Below are 25576 nucleotides of genomic sequence, written 5' to 3'. Positions count from 1 at the left end.
GCACTGACAGGCTGACCTCCCACCCCTTCAACCTCTGCAGCAATGCTAGTAACACTCATACGTCTATTTCCCAAAGACAACCTCTGGCTATGACACTGAGCACATGCACTCAACTTCTTTGGTCAACTATGGCGAGGCCTGTTAGTGGAACCTGTCCTGGTAAACCATTGTATGGTCTTGGCCACCGTGCTGCAGCTCCGTTTCAGGGTCTTGGCAATCTGCTTATGGCCTAGGCCTTCTTTATGTAGAGCATGGGTGTCTAACCTTTTGGCTTCTCTGGGCCACATTGAGTGTAGAGAAATTTTCTCGGGCCGCATATAAAATATATACTATAGTTAAGGTAGATAAGCAATAAAATGCTGCTGTGCCCTTCCCGCGCCGCCATGCCCCCTCCCCCCAGCACTAATTTAACACAACTAGAGGACGATCAAATTAAATGGAATCGGTATACAGAGGTTTACTTTTTCTGAGAAATATTAAAGGAACACTCTAACCACCATGACCACTTCAGTGATTTGAAGTGGTCATGGTGGTAGGAGTCAGAAACACTGCACATGCTGGGATATTTATAGTTATGTGCTGGGAGCTAGTTGCACTCCTAGCATATATGACTTAGACAGCCAGAAAATGTCATGTCCTTACTTATACATGCATGAACAAGGACATGACATATTATGACAAAACACAACTAGTTATTAAAAAACATATTGCACATACCTTTTCCACTTATTTTGTAGACTGCTAGCGGATACTGCTGGTAATGCGGGTACTGCTGGAGGAAGCAGCAGCTGCAGTAGAGAGCAGAGTCACTGCTTCCTGTATGGCTCCTGTCACAGGCGGAGTGCATTTCATAGCACTCCGCCTGTAACAGAGCCGGAACTATAGAGGAAGCAGTGGCTCCGTCAATGACTGCAGACATCCTACGTCTCCCGCAGCAGCCGGGAGATCGCACGGCACTTGCAACCCAGTGCATGCCCATCCAATGCAGCCTAAACAGCGCCCATCCAATGCAGCTTCACCAGTGTGTGCCCATCCAATGCAGCCTGATCAGTGCCTATCCAGTGTAGCCTCACAAGTGCAAGCCCATCCAATGCAGTCTGCAATGAAGAGAGAGGAGAGCCGCTGGATTACACAGAGTGGGGAACTCCCGCTTATCCGGCGACCGCTGTCATACAAAGTCCTGCCTCCTGGACTGGCTCCTATGATAGGCATCACCAATGTGCTGTCTATCACAGGAGCCAGTCCAGGAGGAGGGGGCTTCGTATGACAGCAGCCGCCAGGTAAGCAGGAGATCCCCCCTCTGTTTGTAATCCAGGGGCGCACACCTCCCCTCCCCTCCCCTCCCCTCCAAGGCGGCCTCTGTCTACAGTTAGTTGGAAACCTGCAGGCCGTGCCCCCGATTCAACTTCCTTCCTCCCCAGAAAAAAAAAAAATATGTCAGGGGGCAGTGGGCTGCATTGCCTGCGGTTCTGGGCCGCATGGTTGGACATGCCTTATTGTAGAGCAAGCATTCTTTTTTTCGGATCCTCAGAGTTCTTTGCCATGAGGTGTCATGTTGAACTTCCAATGACCAGTATGATAGAGTGAGAGTGTTAACACCAAATTTAACACAACTGCTCCCAATTCACACCTGAGACCTTGTAACACTAACGAGTCACATGACACCCTGGAGGAAAAATGGCTAATTGGGCCCAATTTGGACATTTTCACTTAGGGGTGTGCTCACTTTTTTTTGCCAGTGGTTTAGACATTAATGGCTTTGTGTTGAGTTATTTTGAGGGGACAGCAAATTGACACTGTTATACAAGCTGTACACTCACTACTTTACATTGTAGCAAAGTGTAATTTCTTCAGTGTTGTCACATGAAAAGATATAATAAAATATTTACAAACATGTGAGGGGTGTACTCACTTTTGTGAGATGCTGTAAATGCTAACCTGTATTGAGTTAATAAATTACAACTATTTGTAAATTTTAGATTGCGCCTTTTTGTGAAATAGTGAAAATCTTACATACGCAAAAACGGAAATATCTAAATTTCTCAAAAAATCTATATATTTTCTGAAAGCTAATGACCTGTAGAATAAAAAGAGGGTGCTACTGATTTTAATGCTCTGCGATATTTGCGCAAATCTTTATGAAAACAGTTTTCTCTAAAAATTCTCTAAATTCATTTTTAGCAGAAATAAACTCAGTAAATTTCACAAAATTCCTGCTAAATTCCTACTAAATATAAAAACCTAACCTGTATTGAGTTACTCAATAACAAATATTTGTAATTTTTAAATTACGCCTTTTTGAGAAATAGTGAAAATCGGACGTACGCAAAAATTTCTCTTGAAATCTGGAGGTTTTCCTTTTTCACTTACAGCTTCAGAGTTTATAAAAGACCCCCCAAACAATATATTTTCTGAAAGCACATGGCCAGTAAAATAAAAAGAAGGTGCTATTGATTTTTAAGGCACCGCAATGTTTGCGCAAATGTTTATTAACCCCTCCGGCCCCGAAGGTTTTACCCCCTTAATGACCAGGCCATTTTTTGCGATTCGGCACTGCGTTTGCTTTAACTAACAATTGCACGATCCTGCAATGCTGTACCCAAAAACAATTGATGTCCTTTTTTCCCCACAAAAAGAGCTTTCTGTTGGTGATATTTGATCACCTCTGCGGTTTTTAGATTTTGCGCTATAAACAAAAAAAGAGCAACAATTTAGAAAAAAAAAAGAATATTTTTTACTTTCTGCTTTAAAACATTCCCAATAAAAAAATAAATAAAAAAAATCTATTTTTTATCAGTTTAGGCCAATTTGTAATCTGCTACATATTTTTGGTAAAAAAAAAAATCACAAAAAGCGTAAATGTTATAGCGTTTACAAACTAGGGGATAGATTTTTGGACTTTTTATTTATTTTTTGTTGGTTCTATTAGTAATGGCAGTGATCAGCGATTTTTAGCAGGACTGCGACATTGCGGTGGATAAATCTGACACTAAGAGACACTTTTTGGGGACCAGTGACACCAATACAGTGATAAGTGCTCAATACAATGCACTGTTACTGTATAAATGACACTGGCAGGGAAAGGATTAATACTGGGGGTGATCAAGGGGTTAAGTGTGTTCCTAAATTGTGCTTACTAACTGTTGGGGGGAGGGCTCTGTGACAGGCACACATAGATTGGTGTTTCTGCTTAGCTGAGACACACGATCTCATTGTGCCTGTCTGACAGGAAAGCTGCCTGCCTTGTTTACATAGGCCGCGGCTCTTCTGTCAGTTTCCCTGAGGATCGCGGGAGGCTGGCGGCGATCGCGCCCGCTTCTCCCGCGGTCTGGCTCCCGCTGTGTCTAATCACAGTGGGAGCGCAGCTTCTGCGGCGCGCGCTGCCAAAACCGCATGCACATATTCACGTAGATAAACACACAAAATTAACCTGCCACTAAAAACTGACAAGTCCAGAGACCCAAAGAACTGATTGGTTAAAACAATAAAGATGATAAAAATAGATAAACCATGTATCCCATCAGGGGTGCAGCTGTGCCATACTCAGTCCTAATGAGATAAGCAGCACAAACAACAAAAAATGGGATGAAAGGCACTACCCCAGAGAAAGAAAACTGGGCTTGTAGATGTGTAGTAAAAAAATCTCAATTAATTAGAAACATCATGACAAGAAAGTCCAAGTGATGAAGTAGATCTACAGGATTATGCTCAGCTGAGCCGCCCTGCCGCAGTAAATCTGTATGGGGCGGTCAGCAAGTGGTTAAACCAATATTTTTGCTAAAAATACACTAAAATCATTAATAGTGGATTCATACATGGCAAAATGTACAAAATTCCTACTAAATATAAAAGTTAATAAATAACAAATATTTGAACAAATATTTGTACATTTTAAATTTTACCTTTTTGTGAAATGGTGAAAACCGAATGTACGCAAAACTGTAAATAAAAACAATTTACTCTAAAAATCCAGAGGTTACCATTTTTCATCTACAGCTTTCAGAGTTTGAAAAGTCCCCTCAGGCACGGTTCAGACTGGTGCGATGCGGGGAAACCCTGCAAATCCAGTGCGGGTTCCCAGCTCACACTGCCCTCTGCGAACTTCTGCGGGTGTCAATACAAAGTTAATGACACACCCAGTTTGGTTTGCAGATTGCAGTGCGAACTATGATTTCAGACAGGAATCTAATTGCATGGGTGTGAACACCTATGCAATCTGATTCTGGTGCGGACAAAAAAAGGGGCCTGCACGAGTTTGGTCTGAATGAGCTGCGAATTCAGCCATATAGTTTTTATGGCTGAATTCACATTGCGCAGACATCGCATGTGATCTGCACAATGAGGTGCGAATCACATGCGATGTCTGGCATCGCACCAGTGTAAACCAGCCCTCAAACCAGACATTTTCTGAAAGCACATGACCTGTAGAATAAAAAAAAGTGCTACTGATTTTTTGGGCCCCGCAATAATTGTGCGAATGTTCATCATATTGCTACTTTCACTAAAAATACACTAGTATTTTTGAGCAGGCAGATCTGCTTGACAGAGTCCGCTCCATGTTTTTTTCTGTTTCAAGTATTTTATTGAATAATGCAAGTAAGTAACAAAGTTTGTCATACAGTATAATGTGAGGTAACGTAAACAAAGCTTGGTAACAGAGCATGACCAATAACTGTAACTACAGCAAATCGTGAGGGTTAGTAGACAAGTGGCAGCAAAATGGGTGGTCACTAGAGAGTAGTGATTGGCATCGCCAACCCATCGGCACCCCATATAGGGAGCACACTGTGCCTAGGTGGGGAGGCAAAACCAACCAATTGTTAAGCTAAAAGGGGACAGTACCCAAGTCTACCGTACCGTGTGGGAAGAGGCAGGGGGATGAGAGGAACCTCACGGGTATCTACCAAACAGGAAAAACATGGGCTACAGTCAGCCAGGATGATGGAACAAGTCGAACAGGTAACCTGTGAACTGTAGTTAAAATGACAAGGTAGAACAAACTCAGACGTTGTATATGCTACAATATATGTATGCAGAAAGAAGGAAGCAGGGCGGGGGGGGGGGGGACAGGGAGAAGGGGGAACAGGAGGGGACAAGGATAAAATGGGGGAGGGGTAGACAGAGGGGAAAGAGGAAGGGGAAAGATCACCGGGGGGGGGGGGCAGTATATAAGGAGTGAAGGTATTAGGTCCCCAGGTATGGTTCAGGGCAGCAATAGGGAGTTATCAAAGTTGGGGGGAAGAAAATTGTCAACCAAAGGTTGCCAGATTCTATCGTACTTCTCGACTGTATCTGTCAGAACAGCATCGATTTTGGCGTGAATCATAGCGTTGGTGATTCGGTGTTTCACTTCAGTCAAAGGCAGATGTGGGGATTTCCACGCTTTCGCAAAGGTTTGTTTAGCCGCCATTGTGACCTGTAGGAACAATTTGTGGCGGAATTTGGACACATTATCCGGTTTTACATTCAAGAGAGCCAGTAGGGGGTCAGGCGAGATCGGAACATCCATCAGGATGGAGAGAATATGGAAGACGGCCTGCCAAAACTTTAGCACCAGTGGGCAAGTCCACCAAATGTGCAGGTGTGTGCCTGTCTCCAGGCAACCCCGAAAGCACGTTGCAGAGTAGGAGGGTGAAAATTTTGCAATGCGTGCGGGTACTAAATACCACCGCATCAGCAACGCTCCATGTTTTTTTGACTTAAGAAAGTCCCTTTCTCTGCAGCACTTTACATGAATGAAATAAGGAGTCTGTATAGAGACCTTATTCATTCATAAACTGACAGTCTGACACATAGTAAACTCTCTATTGACCATGTGATCAGCTGAGCTGTCAGTGGACACAGGAGCCATCGGCACTGATGGCTGCCTCGGTCCACTGCACTACAGGGAGGGGGCTGGTAAACACATAAATAAATAAAAGGTTGCAGCGCTAAATAATAATATGAATAGTGTCTGAAAAAAAGTGTCTGGAAAAATCAAGTCCATCAATGGAACATAAGTCCAAACAACTCATAAATCCAAGTGGAAGACGATATTCTGTGTCAATGTAAATTTAATACCGACATCAGGTAGTGTTTCTCCACCAAAGTAAAAAGTGAACACTCACCAGACCCATATGCTGTCTTGTCAGGACAGCTGAAAGCGTGTGAGATGAAGACAGAGGAATCAAGCGGGGAATGATCTTCTTATCTCTTCATCGGACATGCTTTCCTCAGATGTTAAATCCAGAGTGGCAAATTAACAGGCAGAAAAGAAGAGATCGCCTCATGTTGTAGTATTTATTAAAACTTCCACAATTATTAAAAACAATGTACAAAACACAAATGGAGATCCATACAGTGCAACAACATATATAGCACTTACATATAAAGCCACCAGACTAAACCGACTGGTGGCTTATGGACCACTGGCATATAGCCCTGAGCATTTAATCATTGTTTGTATGTTCACACTGTTTTGCAAGCTACTATTTTTTGTGGATTAGGCGCTGACATTTTTCTTTTTATTTTATGCTTCCCCAGCTTCCCCAACCCCCCCCCCCCCCCCGCTGTACGGACCTGGCAGTGAAAGGGTTAAGGTGATTGTAAAGTCTCGTTTTTTTTTTTTTTCTTCAATGAAAATAACAAACATGTTATACTTACCTGCTCTGTGCAGTTAGTTTTGTACAGAACAGCTCCAATCCTCCTCTTCTCGGGTCACTCTTCAACTCTAATGGCCCCTCCCTTTGAGTGCCTCCACAGCTAACAGCTTGCTATGGGGGTACCTGAACTGAGTCACAGCCTAGTGTATCCATTCAGACATGGTGCTGTGGTTCGGGCCGCCCCCTCTCTTCTCATTGGCTAGCTGACTTTTATTGACAGCAATGGGAGCCAATGGCGCCGCTGCTGTGTCTTTGCCAATGAGGAGGGGAGTCCCGGACAGCTGAGACAGTCGTAGACATCGCTGGATTGAGAGGGGGCTCAGGTAAGCATTAGACGGGAGCTAAAGGGAGCTGCCGCACACAGAAGGCTTTTTTATTTTAATGCATAGAATGCATTAAGATAAAAAACCTTCTGACTTTACAACTTCTTTATTGGATTTCTTCTTCTCTTCACATATTTACATGTTGAGATTTTTAACAAAGGTTCTATAATTTTTAGCTTTACTCTAGCTATCTGTAGATTGCTTGATCATACATTGCCTGCTTTGTATCAGATCTTCCAGATACCTGTAAAAGTGAACATATCTCTTATACTTTTGCAGTATATAGACTCTGCTGAGTTAGAACCTTCTACCAAAGCTGAAGACCCTGTGAAATTCCATAAGGCCTGGGAGAAGTTGTGCAAAGCTCAGTAAGTATTACATTTCGTAAAGTATCATGTACAAGGGTGGTTACCAGAACGAGATATTTGTGAGAAACAATACAAGATGCACACTTACAGAGTTCATGCTACACCAAACTTAATTTATCAAATATTTTTTGATAATCAAATCATAAAATGTTGTGTTCAGTCAGAACTGTAGCAGGTCAAGTATGTCCGGGATCCGTTCCAAACAAGACGACATATTTTATTTTATGATTTTTAGCATTTTAGTTCAGCTGATCTTCCACAGCCTTTACCAGCTACTTCCTGTGTGTATGCACTTGCTTGAGCATTGACTACACATCAGTGATCTGAAACCGCTTCCTGGATCATGCCTGCACGATGTGTAGTCCTCACCAAGGGCGTATGTGACGGTGACAATGCAGGAATATAATAGGGAGAGAGTTATCACCCCTTATCAGGACATGTTTGAAAAACTTTACAGCTAGATCACCAGGCCTTCTGTTATTACAACCTGCACATTTAGAAAGATTAAAAACAACTTTGGAAATCAAATTACCATGTTATAGCTTGTATGAAATTTTAATATTTGGACTTAGTGGGATCTTCTTTAAGCAGCTGGTAGACATGAAAGGTCAGCTGCCATTTTTGGCTGGATCGGGCAGTGATTTCTTCTGTCTTCTTTCTGTTTGGAATATTCAGTCTTCTTCCCAAACTATAATACCTTTTTAGTGATTATAAGCTATTAAATATGATCTAGTAATGCAGAATAGAAATCAGTAATGTAAGAAACAATACCCATCAAGGAACCATAGTAAAAAAAAAAAAAACATTTATGGGTTGGGTGTATTTTTTGTCTCAATGGAATGTTTTTTCTGGAGTACATATTGTTTCTGAAACACAAATGAGCTATTTTACTGTGATTTGAAGATTGTAAATTTGAAGGTAATATGCACAGGATTGAATGGATCACTGTCTGCTCTTCCCATGTCTCTCACTGGCATTTCAAATACATAAAAGTCTTTAGCACTAAAGTGGAAATTCACCCTAGAATTAACATTAAACAGCCATGTAATGCATGTAACTTCATAAACGCATAACACCATGTTTGACATCTATCCACACTCTTGTCCAACAATCCGCATTGGAAACTGTTAGCTATTTACCAGTGACACCATATAAATCATGAGGTGGTGAATCCTCTATTGGTACAATGTGTGCCGGGTACTCAGTCCCCAAGGGGGTTGAGGCTCACTATGCTCTAAACAAGTGCAGGGAAATGCCATTCGGTTCTGTGACTTTGCTGCAGTCGCACTTGTCACTCACAGCTGTAGCACTGTAAGAAGATCTATTCAGCGTTTAGTGCTGACCTAATGCTGGGGCAGGACAATGGTTTGATGTTAACAATATATATTGTGAATCACTCCAACTTGTATTGTGCAAAACCCATCACCAACATTCCAATACTCTCACCTTGTGGTTTGACCCAATAAAAATCAGGTCTCATGCACATTCTTTTTAAACTAGGTTTGATATACCAGAAGTGTTGTTCCTCTCTGCTGTAAATGGATGTCATTCAATCCACCTCCATCCACAGGAATCCTTAAGTGGTTGCATATAGGAAGCTTAACAAAGAATGATATATATATAGTGCTCTCCGTATTTGTAGGATTATTTTTTATTAAAAATAAAGCCCAAGATTAAAAACTTAATTTCTCTATCATTCATTGACAGTCGCAGCTCCAAATCTTCATTACCATTGGGTTATGCTCCTCCGATCAGGAATAGGCACTAGACAGGAAAAAAAAATGTTACCACGCCCATGGGGGCTGTCCCTGCAGGCATAACCCCACACACTCTGCTTCAGATTGCAGTTTCGTTGCAAGCAGTGTTTAGAAGGCAGAAAAGCCGATAGACTCAAAAGTAGAGGGGCGGGTGCTGCGTCTGTCGATGAACTTCAGAGAAAAGGATTTTGCGGTAAGTTCTTACAAAAATTCAGTTTACTCTATCGTTCATAGACAGACGCAGCTCCATATCTCCATTACCTTTGGGATGTCCCAAAGCAATATTGTTATGAGGGGTGGAAGAACAACGCAAAGAAGAACATAATTCCCCAAAGGCTAAACTTAGCCAACCAGGTAAAAAGGAGCTCAACCAGGAAAAACCGGAGCTCACCCAGAAAAAGTATACACTCTCAAAGAGAACAAAAAAGATTCTTTAAACAGCAGCCTGTGGCCAAAAAGAGGCCGTCGAAGATGCCAACACATCTACATTGTAGAACTTAGTAAAAGTATGCAGGGACAACCAAGGTGCCGCCTTGCAAACTTGTCTCACAGACGCTTGATGGCAAAAAGCCCAAGAGGCACTTGCCACGGCTGTGGCTTACATCAATCACCAGGGGGGCACCAAGAGTGTCTTGGCGGCCAAGGAGGTGGCTGAGATTCTGGCCTGGGCAGAACAGTTTGTTCCAGCTCTTTCTGCGGTGCAACATCCCAGGTGTGGAAAACGGAGAAGTGGATTACCTGAGTCGTCAGGTGTTGGACCAAGGGGAGTGGTCCCTACGCCCAAAGGTGTTTCATCTCCTGTGTGTTCGGTGGGGGATGCCCGAGGTCGATCTGTTTGCTTCTTGTCTCAATAAGAAGGTGCAGAGGTTTGTAGCCAGGTCTCGAGACCCTTTGGCCGACGCCACGGACGCACTGGTGTCTTCTTGGGGTCAGTATCGGCTGATTTATGCCTTCCCTCCGTTAACACTTCTGCCAAGGCTTCTATGCAGGGTAGAGGTGGAAAGAATTCCGGTCATTGTGGTGGCCGCAGACTAGCCTCGCCGGTCTTGGTACGCAGACTTTGTAAGGTTGGTCGCCAATGCTCCTTAGAGACTTCCTCTCAGGGAAGATCTGCTGTCTCAAGGCCGGATCTTCCTTTCTGCTTTACAGTAGCTGATTTTAATGACATGACTGTTGAAAGCCAGGTGTTGAGAGATAAAGGTCTTTCTGACTCTGTGATTCCTATGCTATTGAAGGCTAGGAAGTCGACTCCAAGGAAGATATATCATCGTACGTGGAAATTGTACATTTTGTGGTGTGAATCGCTGAAGGTGCACCCTCGCTTGTTTTCCTCTACTAGGGTTTTGGCCTTTCTACCGAAAGGGATTGAACAGCGGTTGGCTTTGGGCAGTATCAAAGGCCAAGTGTCGGCTTTGGCTATATACAGTATCTCACAAAAGTGAGTACACCCCTCACATTTTTGTAAATATTTTATTATATCTTTTCATGTGACAACACTGAAGAAATGACACTTTGTCCCCTTTGAAATTTGATGTGTTTTCAAAGTGTAATTTATTTGAGCAGTGTGTTATGTTTATCACGCAATCAATATGCACTATTTATATCTAATACTGTATGTGAGTGTCATAGTCCACCCTAGCTGGATGTGTATGGCTATTAGGTAGAAATGGTAACTAAATGTGCTAACTGACTTCATTAAAATAATAAACCATTTTGGAGGGGCCTAGTATGGTGACTCTCAACTTAACTGAAATGAGCTGGGGCTTGTAATATCATGGGATGCTATTAAACTCTCTGTGCCATGAGCACAAACATTTCTGGTTATATCTTGTATCTTATATCTAGTAAGATATAAAGAAACAGCCTTTCTCCCTCTAGTTATAAGACCTAATAGTCCCTCTAGTTATAAGACACTGATAAAGGCAGAAGTCTTGGTAGGCTACCTTTGCAAACCTTCTGATGCAGGCTATTATTCTCCCTTACTCTTCCCAAAAAGAAAAAAAAATGTGCCTTTAGTACTACTTTAATTTTCCCTGTATTTTCCGTAGATACAGCAGCTCATTCAAATTTATAGGCTACTGTTCCCACACAAACACAGCTGCTGGGGAACCAGAATAGTGTGAACCTAGCCCAAAATATTTCCTCCCTTGTTTCTTATATTAGGGTGACTCCATTTCCTTTTCGAGTCCCATGGATCCTCCCTTGCGTGCACGTTCCTGGCTGTGACTACAGTTGTATGCCCACTCAAACTCACACCTGCAGCCCTGAAGCAATGCAAGCCCTACCCCTGCTCCTCCAGTGTAAAAGAATGACTATGGCTCCTGATGCTAGGTCTAGGAGAACAGGCAAGGAGATAGGGATAAAAAAAATAACACAAACTGGCGCTCCTGAAAAAAACACATGAATCATGTCTATGGATAAAGGATGTATACAGGGCTGATGGCAAAATTAGTTTCTGAGCCAAATACCACCAAAGGCCAGCTGTCCAAATAAAAAGTCAAAAGTTTATTCCAAACAAGTAAAAAACATGAGAAATATAACTGGATGTTGCACAGCTTTACCAGCAGGTGCCCAGATCCGGACTTGGGGCAAGAGGACCCAGATGGCAAAGAGATGCTTGAATGTGCTGGGAGACTTATATGGGAAGGAGATCCTGGTTGGGAGGTTGCCCGCAGCAGCCGAACAGCAGGGGGACTCAAGTCACCAGAAGTGACGTCACCAGGACACAGAGGTCAGCTGATGCAACAGAAGAATGCTGGGAGACCAGGAAGTTGAGCTGGTTGCCAGGACTACATGTTTCAGGGCATGCCCCAATTTTCACCAGGGGCGTGTAATGAAACATGTAGTCCTGGAAAATGGCTCAACTTCCTTGTCTCCCTGCATTCCCATGTTACATCAGCTGACCTCTGTGTCCTAGTGAGATCACTTCCCATGACTCAAGTCTCTCTGCTGTTTGTCCGCGGCGGGCGGCCTCCGAACCAGGACCCTCCTATTTGGGTCTCCCGGCAGATTCAAGGATCTCTTTGCATATTCCTCCTGCTGTAAGTCCATGTCTAGTCAACCGCTGGCAATGCTGTCTAACATCCAGCTATGGTTCTCATGTTTTTAACTTGTTTGACATAAACTTTTGAATTTTTATTTGGATACCTGACCTTTGGTGTTATTGGGCTCTGGAACTCATTTTGTTATCGGCCCCGTATACGCTATTTATCCATAGACAGGATTCATGTGTTTTTTTCAGGAGCGCCCGTTATTGTTTTGTTTTTATGCTTTTCCCCACTATACCCCATTATCCCAGAGAAACTTTGAGGCTACCCTGATTTGTGCCGTTCCTTGGCATTACATCTTGTCCCAGCTGCGGACATTTCATGATGATGGGGAGGTAGCAGTCTAGTGCCCAATTTGCTTGTGTGTGTGTATTATTTATGGAGATAGGGATGATGGGACATGTAGTACCAAAGAGGGTCATCATGTGGTGTGCTCAGATTGCACTACCTGACTGGAACGTTAGGGAAGTGCTGCGAAGAGATTGGAGCATGTGGCTCCAATCCAATGTGTGTTAAATTGCTTTTCTATGTTTTTAACCACTTGCCGACCGCCGCCTGACTATATACGGCGGCGGTCAGCCCCTCCCAGGCAAAGTGACGTACTGGTACGTCACTAGCCTGGGAGCGAATAGGGGGCGCGCGCGCGCCACCGGAGGCGCGCTCCCGCCCTCACTCGTACCCGACGAAGCCGGGGCGTGTAACCGGCGGACCCGATGTCTGCCGGTCACTCGCGATCGTCGGATATAGAGGGAGAAAGGCAGGCGGCTAATATAAACAAAGCCGCCTGTCATTCTCCCCTGTGTAAAAGCACAGATCACTCGGTCCTGCTATGTAGGACCGTTGATCTGTGCTGTTACACCACTAGCCACATCCAATGACAGTTAGAAACATGCCCCTAGGGACACACTTAACCCCTCCCTCTCCAATAAAGTTAACCCTTTCCCTCCCAGTGTCATTTTTACAGTAACAGTGCATATGTATAGCACTGATTACTGTAGTAATGTCACTGGTACCCCCAAAAGTGTCATAAATGTCAGTCAAGGGTCCGATCTGTCTGCCGCAATGTCGCAGTCCCGCAAAAAAAAATCACAGATCGCCCCCACGTCCCGCAGCGGAGAAAAACAGCGGATCGGCTGTCTGAAAGAGCCCTTACTGCGGCGGTCAGCCCTCACAATCAGAGCGACGTAGGTCTACATCGCTAGCCTATGAGGCTTCTAGGGAGCGAGCGCGCGCCGCCGGAGGCGCGCTCCCGCGCGGTCACGGACCCCCCCCGCGCGTGTGCCCGGCACACCCGATGTCCGCCGGGCACTCGCAATCATCCGTGACACCAGATGAACGGCAGGCGGCTGATGTAAACAAAGCCGCCTTCAATTCTTCCCTGTGTAAGAATGTGTAGGACCGTGTTCTCTGTTCTTACCCTAGTAGCCATGTCCAATCACAGTTAGAAGCACACCCCTAGGGACACACTTAACTCATTTTTACAGTAACAGTGCATATGTATAGCACTGATTACTACAGTAATGTCACTGGTAACCCCAAAAGTGTCAAAAATGTCAGTCAAGGGTCCGATCTGTCCGCCGCAATGTCGCAGTACCGCAAAAAAAATCGCAGATCGCCGCCATTACTCGTTAAAAAAAAAAAACAGCAAAAATGACAAAAATCTTGCCCTTTGTTAGTAAACGCGATAACTTTTGCGCAAACCAATCAAAATACGCTTTTTGCGATTTTTTTTACCAAACATATGTAGCATAAAACAAATTGGCCGAAAATGTTAAAATATTTTGATTTTTCCATTTTTTTTTTGGGGGAATTTCATATAAAAAAATGTGAAAAATATTGTTATTTTTGCAAAATTTATGCTCTTTTTTTGTTTACAGCGCATGATCAAAGAATCGCACAGGTGATCAAATACCACCAAAAGAAAGCTCTGTTTGTGGGAAAAAAAGGACGTCAATTTCGTTTAGGTACAGCGTCGCATGACCGCGCAATTGTCCGTTAAAGTCACGCAGTGCCAAATCGCAAAATAGGCCCTGGTCAGGAAGGGGGTAAAATCTTCCGGGGCTTAAGTAGTTAACTAACAATTGTGCGTGCGTGCGATGTTGTACCCAAATACAATTGATGTCCTTTTTTTTCCCACAAATAGAGCTTTCCTTTGGTGGTATTTGATCACCTTTGCGGTTTTTTAGATTTTGCTCTATAAACAAAAAAAGAGCAACAATTTTGAAAAATAATATTTTTTTACTCTCTGCTATAAAACATTCCCAATAAAAAAAAGATTTTTTTTATTTTTTTATTGGGAATGTTTTATAGCAGAGAGTAAAAAATATTGTTTTCTTTTTTTATCAGTTTAGGCCAATTTGTAGTCTGATACAGATTTTTGGTAAAAAAAAATCCCAAAAATCGTGTTTTAATTGGTTTGCGCATACAGATTTTTGGTAAAAAAAATCCCAAAAATCGTGTTTTAATTGGTTTGCGCAAAAGTTAAAGCATTTACAAACTATGGGATAGATCTTTGGACTTTTTGTCTTGCTTTTATTAGTAATGGTGGCGATCAGCAATTTTTAGCGGGACTGCGACATTGCAACGAACAGATCGGACCCCTAACTGACATTTTTGACACTTTTTGGGGTCCAGTGACACGAATACAGTAATCAGTGCTAAATAATATGCACTGTTTCTGTATAAATGACACTGGCAGGGAAGGGGTTAATACTGGGGGTGATCAAGGGATTAAAGGTATGCCTAAATGTGCTTGCTAACTGTGGGGGGGGCTCTGTGATAGGCACACAGAGATCGGTGTTTCAGCTTAGCTGAAACACACAATCTCACTGTGCCTGTCTGACAGAAGATCTGCCTGCTTTGTTTACATAGGCAGGCAGCTCTCCTGTCAGTTTCTCTAAAGATCGCGGGAGGCCGGCGATGATCGAGCCCGCTCCTCCTGCGGTCTGACTCCCGATGTGTCTAATCACAGCGGGAGTGTGGCTTCTATGTGATTATGTGCAGCTGAGCCGCCCTGCGCGGCTGCACGGGGCGGTCGGCAAGTGGTAATGTTTACGCCAGTATAAGTGAGTATATTACAATACAGAAAATAAAGAAGAGCTTTACTCATCTATACTCGTCCATATGCTTGCACATCTTTGCTCAGCTATACTAAACATTACTCAGGTCTTTACACACAGTTTTTGGCCCCTTGCACACGGGCTTTACAAGTTCCTGCGTAAACAGTAAATTATGACTCTCGTGTGCAAGCCTTAGTCTGCATTTACATGGATGTTTAGCCATGGTGCAAATCCCAGCAGCAGGAATCTGCAGTGCAAACAGCCGCAAATAGCTGCAGCTGCAGACAGCCTGTCATTGCAGTGTATGGGCTTGGGCTGCTATCTGCATGCAGCTAACAAACCCAGCAGCAGGAATCGGTAAATTACTGATGCTGGGATATGCACCGTGGCTAAACATATAACATTTTTTGTGTCTTTATTGAACACACCCACGGTAGTAAACTTTGTTTTTATTCTTGCATGCTGTACATTGAGAGAGCTGTGCCTCAACCGTAAATCATGTGTGCATACCATTCAGACGACCCGTGAACCCAGAAGGAAGACTGGGTGAAGATGGAATCGATGTCAGCGGTGACAGCGTGCTGCTGGAGGGATCCGTTTTTTAGGTAATTCTGTCATAGTACGCTAGTACGCGGTGCATACTAGCACATCAGTACACGAGCTTGCAAAGGGACCTGTTTTTTTTTTTTTGAGAAAATGGTTTACTACCGCTTTAAATCTTCACAGTGATGGAGGAAAAAGTAAGCGAGCCCGTCGACTAATATATGTCAATTAAAGGCAATTGTAGCTAGTAGTTTGCACACCTAGAGTCTAAATAGTGAAATGAGTTTGGAGGTGTGGTTTAGAGCTACTTCAATTGATGAAAGGCAGTCAAACCTTTTAAAATTGCTGTTCATAAGAAGCCTCAGCTGATGTAAACCATGCCTCACAAAAAGGAGCTTTCTGAAGACATACGATCAAGAGTAGCTGACCTGCATAAGGCTGGAAAGGGATACAAAGCAATCTCAAAATGTTTAGGCATCCATCAGTCAACAGTTAGACAAATTGTCTATAAATAGAGACAAATTAATACTTTGACTACTCTTCCTAGAAGTGGGCGACCAGCCAACATGACTCCCAAGGCACAACGCAAAATCTTCAGTGAGGTAAAGAAGAACCCACGAGTAACAGCTTAAAGGCTGAAGACATAATTGGACCTGGTAAACATCCCTGTTCAGGAGTCTACCATACAGACGTCTTTAAAGGTGGCAGGGTGTCCATGGCAGAACACCACGGAGGAAGCCACTGCTGTACAAGAATTGCTGTGTGCCTGAAGTTTGCCAAAGAGCATCCTAATGGAAAAATGTTTTGTGGACTGATGAAACAAAAGTTAAATTGTTCAGGAAGAATACTCAGCTCTATGTATGACACAAAAAGGGCACAGCTTACCAACATCAACCCAACAATTAAGTATGGTTGAGGTAATGTGATCTGGGATTGGTTCGCTTCCTTATGGCCTAGACTTGCCATCATTGAGGGAAAAATGAATTCCCAAGTTTAACAAAATATCATACATGATAATGTCAGGGTGGCTGTCTGCCAGCTGAAGCTTAGTAGAAGTTGGGTGATGCAGCAGGGCAATAACCTTAATCATTGAAGTAAATCCACCACAGATTGGCTTCAGAAAACAAAAATGTGCTTTTTGGAGTGTTCCAAGCAGAGGCCATATCTTAACCCCTTAGAGATGCTGTGGAATGACCTCAAGAAAGTTGTTTACACCAGACATCCTACAAATATATCTGAGCTGTAGCAGTTTTTTAAAGAGGAATGGTTAAACATTCCCCCTGCATGTTTTGCAGGTCTGATCCAGAGCTACCGAGCTTGCTTGAAGTCATTGCTGCCAAAGGAGGTTCAGTCAACTATTAACTCCAAGGCTTCACTTCCTTTTACCTTCAGCACTGTGAATGTTAAAGGAGGTTAAAAAAAAACACAAGAAATTAGAATTGTTTGTGTTATCAGCTTAAGCATATTGTGTTTCTCTATTGTGACTTAGATGATGAACAGATCACATTTTATGTCAAATTACTGCAAAAACAAAAACAGTTACTCCACGGCGTTGACATACTTTTTTCTTGCCACGGTATATAATGTCCATTTCTTCCTATTTAAAACATATATAAAAAAAATATATATTCTTATTTAAATAAGCTACAAAATTAGAAACCCTATGTGTGCCAGATGGAAATGTATAATATGTAGCTGGAACACAGTTTTAAGGTGCCGAACCAACACATTTCCATAATGAGAAAAAAAAAATGCTCTTGGACTGAAGTGGCTGAAATAAATTCTTGTTAATTGCAGAAAATTGCATACTTTAATTGAAAGTATACGTAAACCCTAGCAAGGAACTCATCCCTGAAATAGTGGATAAGATTAGCCTACCAAGGCTCCTTGAGGGACTCACGGCTCAAATGTGCTATAGATACTCAAAAATGTTATTTATTTATGTAAAACCTTTATCTAAAAAGGAAAACAATGTTTTCTGCAACTCAATTCAAATTTTAAAGTATTTAAATCTGCTAGTATATCTAACACTTCCCTCCCCCCAGACTGACAATGCTGCTGTCCAAAGGTGCCCCCTGTGCTCCTTCATCCAAAGTGGGGGCAGTCGAATGCAGGAGGTGTGTAAGTGGGCATATCACCAGGTGAAAATGGGGACATGCTTAAAAAATGAGTACAAATGTAGCTATCACATCTATTGATTGGTAAGCTGCAATATATAACATTTTTGTTTTTTTGTTTAAAAGAGAAGTAAGGACAAAGCTCATTTGCCATACTTCTCCCATGTGCCACAGAAGTGCACTTAGTTCTACACTCCTGTGACCCAGATTCAGCCAAGAACAGGTCAAAGTCTGCTTTTGGCTGACATCACAAATCCGCTAAAGGCTCTGCAGAGATCCCAACAATAATGCTGGGATCCACCCAGATGCCTGAATGGCAGATGGCTCAGCCTTTCAGTGCGCTGTTTAGAGCCTGAGCCAGCCACTCCCGCCACCTCCTCAGCCCACCATTTCAGTGAGCACTGGTGGGGCACAGCAGAGAGCTAGTGACTGAAAGTCACCAATCTGTGCTCATAGCAGACCCAAGAAATTAGCTGTTTTTGATCGGTTAGTTATCAGTGTAAAGCTTGCGGAGGACAGATGCAGCATCGCATCGATCTGCAGTCATCTAGGTGAGCATTTATGTTGTTTATTTTAAATCCTACACTTCTTTTTTAACCACTTGCCTACTGGGCACATATACCCCCTTCCTGCCCAGGCTAATTTTCAGTTTTCAGTGCTCTCACACTTTGAATGGCAATTACTAAAGTCATGCAACACATGACATATAAAATTGTTGTCCTTTTCTCACACAAATAGCTTTCTTTTGGTGGTATTTAATCACCACTGGGTTTTTTATTTGTTTCGCTATAAATAAGAAAAGACTGAAAATGCATTTTCTTTGTTTCCTTTATAACGTTTTGCAAATTAGTAATTTTTTTTTTCATACATTTTGCCAAAAATTATAATGCTACATATCTTTGGTAAAAAATAATCCAAATCTGTGTATATTATTTGGTCTTTGTGAAAGTTAGGGTGCCAATCATTGAAAATTGATCACACCTGATGTACTAGTGGCCTATTTCATTTCTTGAGACACTAACAAGTCAGTGTTTGAAATAGACTTCTCAGCTGTCACGATACTTCAGGAAAGTTGTTTCATATCTTAAAGTAAAGCAAAACATACATAACAGAACAAAACAGAAAGGTTTCACACGTCAAAAGGAGAGAGAGAGGTGTTACGTGTCTTCAGAGTGTAGTATGTTCTTTTCTCATCTCTGCTTGATCTGTAGATACAATTGTCTTCTATACTATATGTAAAGACGATTACAGCAAAATGTGTGTCCCAAGAAGGTAGTTATTCTAAATATAAAAGTAACACCCACTCTTGCATATATGGTTTGAGTTTATAGTAGGACACATAACTCCACCCGTCATACTAACATAAAAACTCAGAATAGAAATACATACATAGCAAAATGGCTTCTCTGTCCTTGACAAAGATATATTGAAGTAACCTTTAAAACTAACATATTACATTATAACATTCATATTTATTTTAGAGACTTTTATCATTCAAAATAATATTAAAATTTAAATCTCTAACAATTCCCTCTAAATGCACTAGAATCAACTAATAAAAGTGCATTCATCTTAAATAAGAAATGTCTCTGATCATCTTTTTTTTTTTTTTTTTTTTTTACAATACAAACAAATTATAACAAACAATACAATACATAATAATAGAATTGGATATTTCAGATAATGTACATAATCACTTCTCCAAAACCAAGAGATTTTTCTGTTAAAAATGTAACTATTTCATTCCATCAAGACACTATAAATCATTATAGTATTTATTTAATAAAGTTGGTTTTCCATCCAAATGATGTAGTATCATCAAAGATTTTCTTCCTTCAATTTCATAAATGTATTTAACTTTTTGTAAAACTCATACATCTTAAACCATATCATATAAAGTATCTCACAAAAGTGAATACACCCCTCACATTTTTGTAAATATTTTATTATATCTTTTAATGTGACAATACTGAAGAACAGTGTAATGTAGTGAGTGTACAGCTTGTATAACAGTGTAAATTTGCTGTCCCCTCAAAATAGCTCAACACACAGCCAATAATGTCTAAACCGCTGGCAACAAAAGTGAGTACACCCCTGAGTGGAAATGTCCAAATTGGGCCCAAATGATGAATATTTTGTGTGGCCACCATCATTTTCCAGCGCTGCCTTAACCCTCTTGGGCATGGAGTTCACCAGAGTTTCACAGATTGCCACTGGAGCCTTCTTCCACTCCTCCAGGATCACAACACGGAGCTGGTGGATGTTAGAGACCTTGCGCTCCTCCACCTTCCATTTGAGGATGCCCCATAGATGCTCAATAGGGTTAAGGTCTGGAGACATGTTAGGCCAGTCCATCACCTTTACCCTCAGCTTCTTTATCAAGGCAGTGGTCGCCTTGGAGGTGTGTTTGGGTTGGTTATCATGTTGGAATACTGCCCTGCGGCCTAGTCTCTGAAGGGAGGGGATCCTTCTCTGCTTCAGTATGTCACAGTTAGACATATGCCGGTTTTCGGTAATTCGATATATCGCGGTATTGCATAGCCACGGTATTGTTATTGTGGCATTTTTAAAATACCGAGTTTCTCTGTCAAGTCTGCCTGACTTTAGAATGGATACATTTCAGTGAGCTGGATGACTCATTCACTCACACAGCTCTCCCAGTAACTATAAACAAAAATGTTTACATTGTATCTTTTCCTTCCCTCTGCCAGGGAGAAAGGAAGTTTAACCTCTTAAAGACTGGATCTTTCTCTGACACTTGTTGCTTGCAAGTTAAAATCAGTTTTTTTTTGCTAGAAAAGTACTTAGAACCCCCAAACATTTTATATATTTTTTTAGCAGAGACCCTACAGAAAAAAAATGGCGATTGTTGTAATATTTTATGTCACACTGTATTTGCGAAGCAGTCTTTCAAACGCAATTAATAGACTTTAATGAATAAAAAAAAAAAAAAAACGTAACAGTAAAGTTATCCCAATTTTTTTTTTTTTTGTTACACAGAGAATCGTGAGAGAATCGTGATCTTTATTCCAAGCTAAAAAATCGTGATTCTCATTTTGGCCAGAATCGTGCAGCTCTAATATACATATATATATATATATATATATATATATATATATATATATATATATATATATATATATATATATATATATATATATACACACACACACACACACGCATAGCAGCCCACATTACATTATTATATAGCCATCAAGCAGTGTCTGGCCTACCTGGTGATGACTGGTCCTGGCGCTCTGATCCGATGGCCTGGTCTTTAAAGGGGCAAATCCTTGCGATCCAGAAGTGGTTAAACCTGCAGGAGGACCGGTGTTTTTATCTATTAATTACTTTACTATTGCTTTAGGCCTGGTTCACATGTATGCGGGTTGGCGGTTCACATGTATGCGGGTTGGTGGTTCACATGTATGCGGGTTGGCGGTTCACATGTATGCGGGTTGGCGGTTCACATGTATGCGGGTTGGCGGCCCACATTTGCACTGGCATAGCAGCCCATTGATTTGAACGGGCTGCTATGCCCTCATTTTCCGCAGAAAAAAGGTGCATGCAGCATTTTTTTAAAATTCAGTGGCCTTGAAATCCATCCTGCTTTTGCACCATGCGACTAACCTGCAGTTCCTGCTCTGGCAAGCTTTCTGCATTTTTTGTATACGTGGGCACGGCATTTAAAAACAGTTTGCGTGTGCAGCAACGGCAGGTAAGTCGCATGGTGCAAAAGAAGGATGGATTTCATGGCCACTGCATTTTTTTAAATTCTGCATGCACCTTTTTTCAGCTGAAAATGCAGGCATAGCAGCTCAAGCCCATTCACATCAATGGGCTGCTATGCCTGTGCAAATGTGGGCCCCCAACCCGCATACATGTGAACCACCAACCCGCATACATGTGAACCAGGCCTAAAGCAATAGTAAAGTAATTTATAAACAACACCTCCTTCAGGTTTAACCACTTCTTGACCACAAGGATTTGCCCTCTTAATGACCAGGCCATCGGATCGGAGCCGAGCGCCAGGACCAGTTATCACCAGTTAGGCCAGACACTGCTTGATGACCTATTTTAGGCCTGGTTCACAGAGTCTGTACTGACTGACTATATAATAATGTGCATAAGTGAACCAAAGCCCCTAAATTCAGCAATGAAATTGAAGTGAGGTGGAAATTTAATAATTTAAATTTAATAATAGAATACCGTGATAATACCGTATACCGTGGCAAAACCTTAATCAATTAATCGCAGCATGAAAATCTGATACCGTCACAAGCCTAGTCACAGTACATGTTGGCATTCATGGATCCCTCAATGAACTGTAGCTCCCTGGTGCCAGGAGCATTCATGCAGCCCCAGACCATGACACTCCCACCACCATGTTTGACTGTAGGCAAGACACGCATGCCGTTGTACTCCTCACCTGGTTGCCGCCACACATACTTGACACCATCTGAACCAAATAAGTTAATCTTTGTCTAATCAGACCACAGGACATGATTTCAGTAATCCATGTCCTTAGTCTGCTTGTCTTCAGCAAACTGTTTGCGGGCTTTCTTGTTCATCATCTTTAGAAGAGGCTTCCTTCTGGGATGACAGCCATGCAGACCATTTTGGTGCAGTGCGCAGTGCATGGTCTGAGCACTGACAGGCTTACCCCCCCACCCCTTCGACCTCTGCAGCAATGCTGGCAGCACTCATTCGTCAATTTCCCAAAGACAACCTCTGGATATGACGCTGAACACGTGCACTCAACCTCTTTGATCGACCCTAGCGAGGCCTATTCTGAGTGGAACCTGTCCTGTTAAACCGCTGTATGGTCTTGGCCACTGTGCTGCAGCTCAATTTCAGGGTCTTGGAAAACTTAATATAGCCTAGGCCATCTTTATGTAGAGAAACAATTATTTTTTTCAGATCCTTAGCGAGTTCTTTACCATGAGGTGCCATGTTGAACTTCCAGTGACCAGTATGAGAGACTGAGAGCGATAACACCAAATCTAACACACCTGCTCCCCATTCATACCTGAGACCTTGTAACACTAGTGAGTCACATGACATCGGGGAGGGAAAATGGCTAATTGGGCATAATTTGGACATTTTCACTTAGGGGTGTACTCACTTTTGTGGCCAGCGGTTGAGACATTAATGGCTGTGTGTTGAGTTATTTTGAGGGAACAGCAAATTTACAGTTATACAAACTGTACACTCACTACTTTACATTGTAGCAAAGTGTCATTTCTTCAGTGTTATCACATGAAAAGATATAATAAAATATTTACAAAAATGTGAGGGGTGTACTTGCTTTAGTGAGATACTGTAATTATTTTCCTATTTCAATGTAAGGAAGAAGTAAATAATATCTTTGATATGTAAAATGATATTACTCTGTAATATAAATTATTATTATTAAATAAAATCTCTTCTATCCCAGCAAATTTCTATTCGTACAATATAAGCCTTTATACATTACCTTTCACACCAAACAATTATAAGTATGATAAGTAATCATAACTCTTCATTATTCAATTGCCATATTAATTTTTATATAATCTATCTATCTATCTATCTATCTATCTATCTATCTATCTATCTATCTATCTATCTATCTATCTATCTATCTATCTATCTATCTATCTATCTATCTATCTATCTATCATCTATCTATCTATCTATCATCAGTAAGCAACTCTTTCCTATGCTCTTTTTCAACATTCTGTATTATTTAGTTTGACAGTAACTCAGTTTGGGCAACACAAAATCAGATTGTTCTCTTCCACACAAGCCTGTTTGTACTTTAGCTATATCTTTTTTCATCTAGATATAATTAGCATCTTCTTCAAAGAAGTATATATTCATAAGTCATGTAAAATTCCTAAACCTATTTTTTTTAAAATAAGATAAATCTATCCTCTAGATGGTAATAATGCTTCAAGTGTACAATTTTGTACATCCTTGTTATAGCAACCCATCCATCTAACTTTCCCAAGTTGTGTGTATTCTAGCAAGATTAGTTAAATAAAATAAATTCTATGTTTACAAGTCTATCATATGTGTTTCTGTAAAATAATTAAGAAACCTAGATGTGACAACTATAATGTAAACTAAACTAGTATCATTATTATTAGCTGTTGCTGTGATATCAATCTTCCAAGGATCTACTAGACTAACAAAGGTTGTCTAGGAGAAGGTATCAAATTTCAATGTCAACACGGAGTCACTTATGTTTCCTTCTATCTTGTCACTGCCATCAAGATTATTACAGCAGATTTTACACATAATATTCCCATAACAGTATAATCCATTCTATTTGAATAAGCAACACAATGTGTAAAATATGTTCAAGCTCCAAACACTTATATTCTCCAATATCAGACAATTCATAAATAAATTCATATATGAGAAGCGCATCCCAACTCCCCCTCTCATAGTGATCAAACGATCAGAATGCCTCTTATGAAACAAGTCCATATGAGGAAAATGTTGAAGTCCATCCAAAAAATGATAGTTCTTTGATAACACAATTAGAAAGGAAGTAATGATGAAAGCAAAACAAAAAATAGAGGTTTAGTTGTGCTTGTCTCATGGTCATAATAGAATTCAAAAATCCAGAAAGAAATCAAATCATTTTCTTTAAACTTAGAAACAAAAAACATATCTAAGAGAGAAAATGAAAACAAGTAACACATTCTTATAAAAAAAAAATATATATATATATGTTTTTCTGAAGTAATGTTTATTGATCAATATGGACCATTCTAGGCTCATAGACCTTTCTGCGTTGTTTACCCATTCTTTGAACAAAATAATAAACTGTATTCCCAACCTAAGAATAATAAAGGGACCTTCCCAGTTGGCATCCCAAGTACCTTCAGATCTATAATTCTTAACCATAACTTGAGTTCCTGAAATACATTTCTTGACATACTCAGAAGTAGGAATCTTATTTAAAACATAATTTCTATTTAAATCTTGCAAGGGTCAAGCCATATTCTTTGCAGCAAACTTCTGAAGTTATTTTACCTGTTGTTGCAATGTTTGCAACCGCACTTCTTACTATACAACCGATTATAAATAACTAAGTATGCTAATCTCAAAAGATAGAATAGACATTCTTCATCATGTCATCAATTCAAAAAGTGACAAATGTTTACTAGAAAATGCTATAGCTACTAAAGATACTAAAGCTCTTAACCTAAAATATAGCAGGTAAATAAGTCACCCAATCTTTAGTTTAGTTTTTATTGGAAAGTGCCTGCACTTAGGTAATAAATATCTTAAGAAATAATATATATTAAAAATAATATATATTAAAAATTGGAATAAGCTGCTGCTGATAAAAAAAGGAAAATACCTTTTATATAAGTTAAATACCTTTTACTTAAGTTAAATAGGTAAGTATCAGCGCTGCTCAGTAATTCATATTGTGCTATTAATATGTGCAAATATTGTGCTTAAATATGTGCAAAAATTATTTTAAATTAAATAAAATACCATTACCATACCATACCATACCATGTGAAATATACCATATAAATGAAGTATGTTATAAAGTGCTAAGTGATATTATCTTAATACCATAAGTACATAGATAAAACCAGATAAATAATATACAAAATATCCAGAAATAATTATAAAGTGCTATGTGATATTACTTTTAAACTAATTTGCATTAATATATAAATAAATCCAAATAAATATTATTCAAAGTGTCCAGT

The 25576-nt window shown here is 40.8% G+C and overlaps 1 protein-coding gene across 1 annotated transcript in view; it reads left to right on the top strand.

Annotated features, from left to right (window-relative positions):
• The window catches only part of CTPS2 (CTP synthase 2), a 459116-nt gene that overhangs the window by 144391 nt on the left and 289149 nt on the right, over nucleotides 1–25576 (top strand). The window contains exon 11 of the mRNA XM_082245048.1: nucleotides 7244–7332. Within this exon, the coding sequence (XP_082101174.1) occupies nucleotides 7244–7332 (89 nt within the window). The remainder of the gene's footprint in view (nucleotides 1–7243; nucleotides 7333–25576) is intronic.

Source organism: Pelophylax lessonae (genome assembly GCF_965119305.1).
Source record: "Pelophylax lessonae genome assembly, chromosome: 2".
NCBI classification, from domain to species: Eukaryota; Metazoa; Chordata; class Amphibia; order Anura; family Ranidae; genus Pelophylax; species Pelophylax lessonae.
This window is presented reverse-complemented; position numbering and strand designations above follow the sequence as displayed.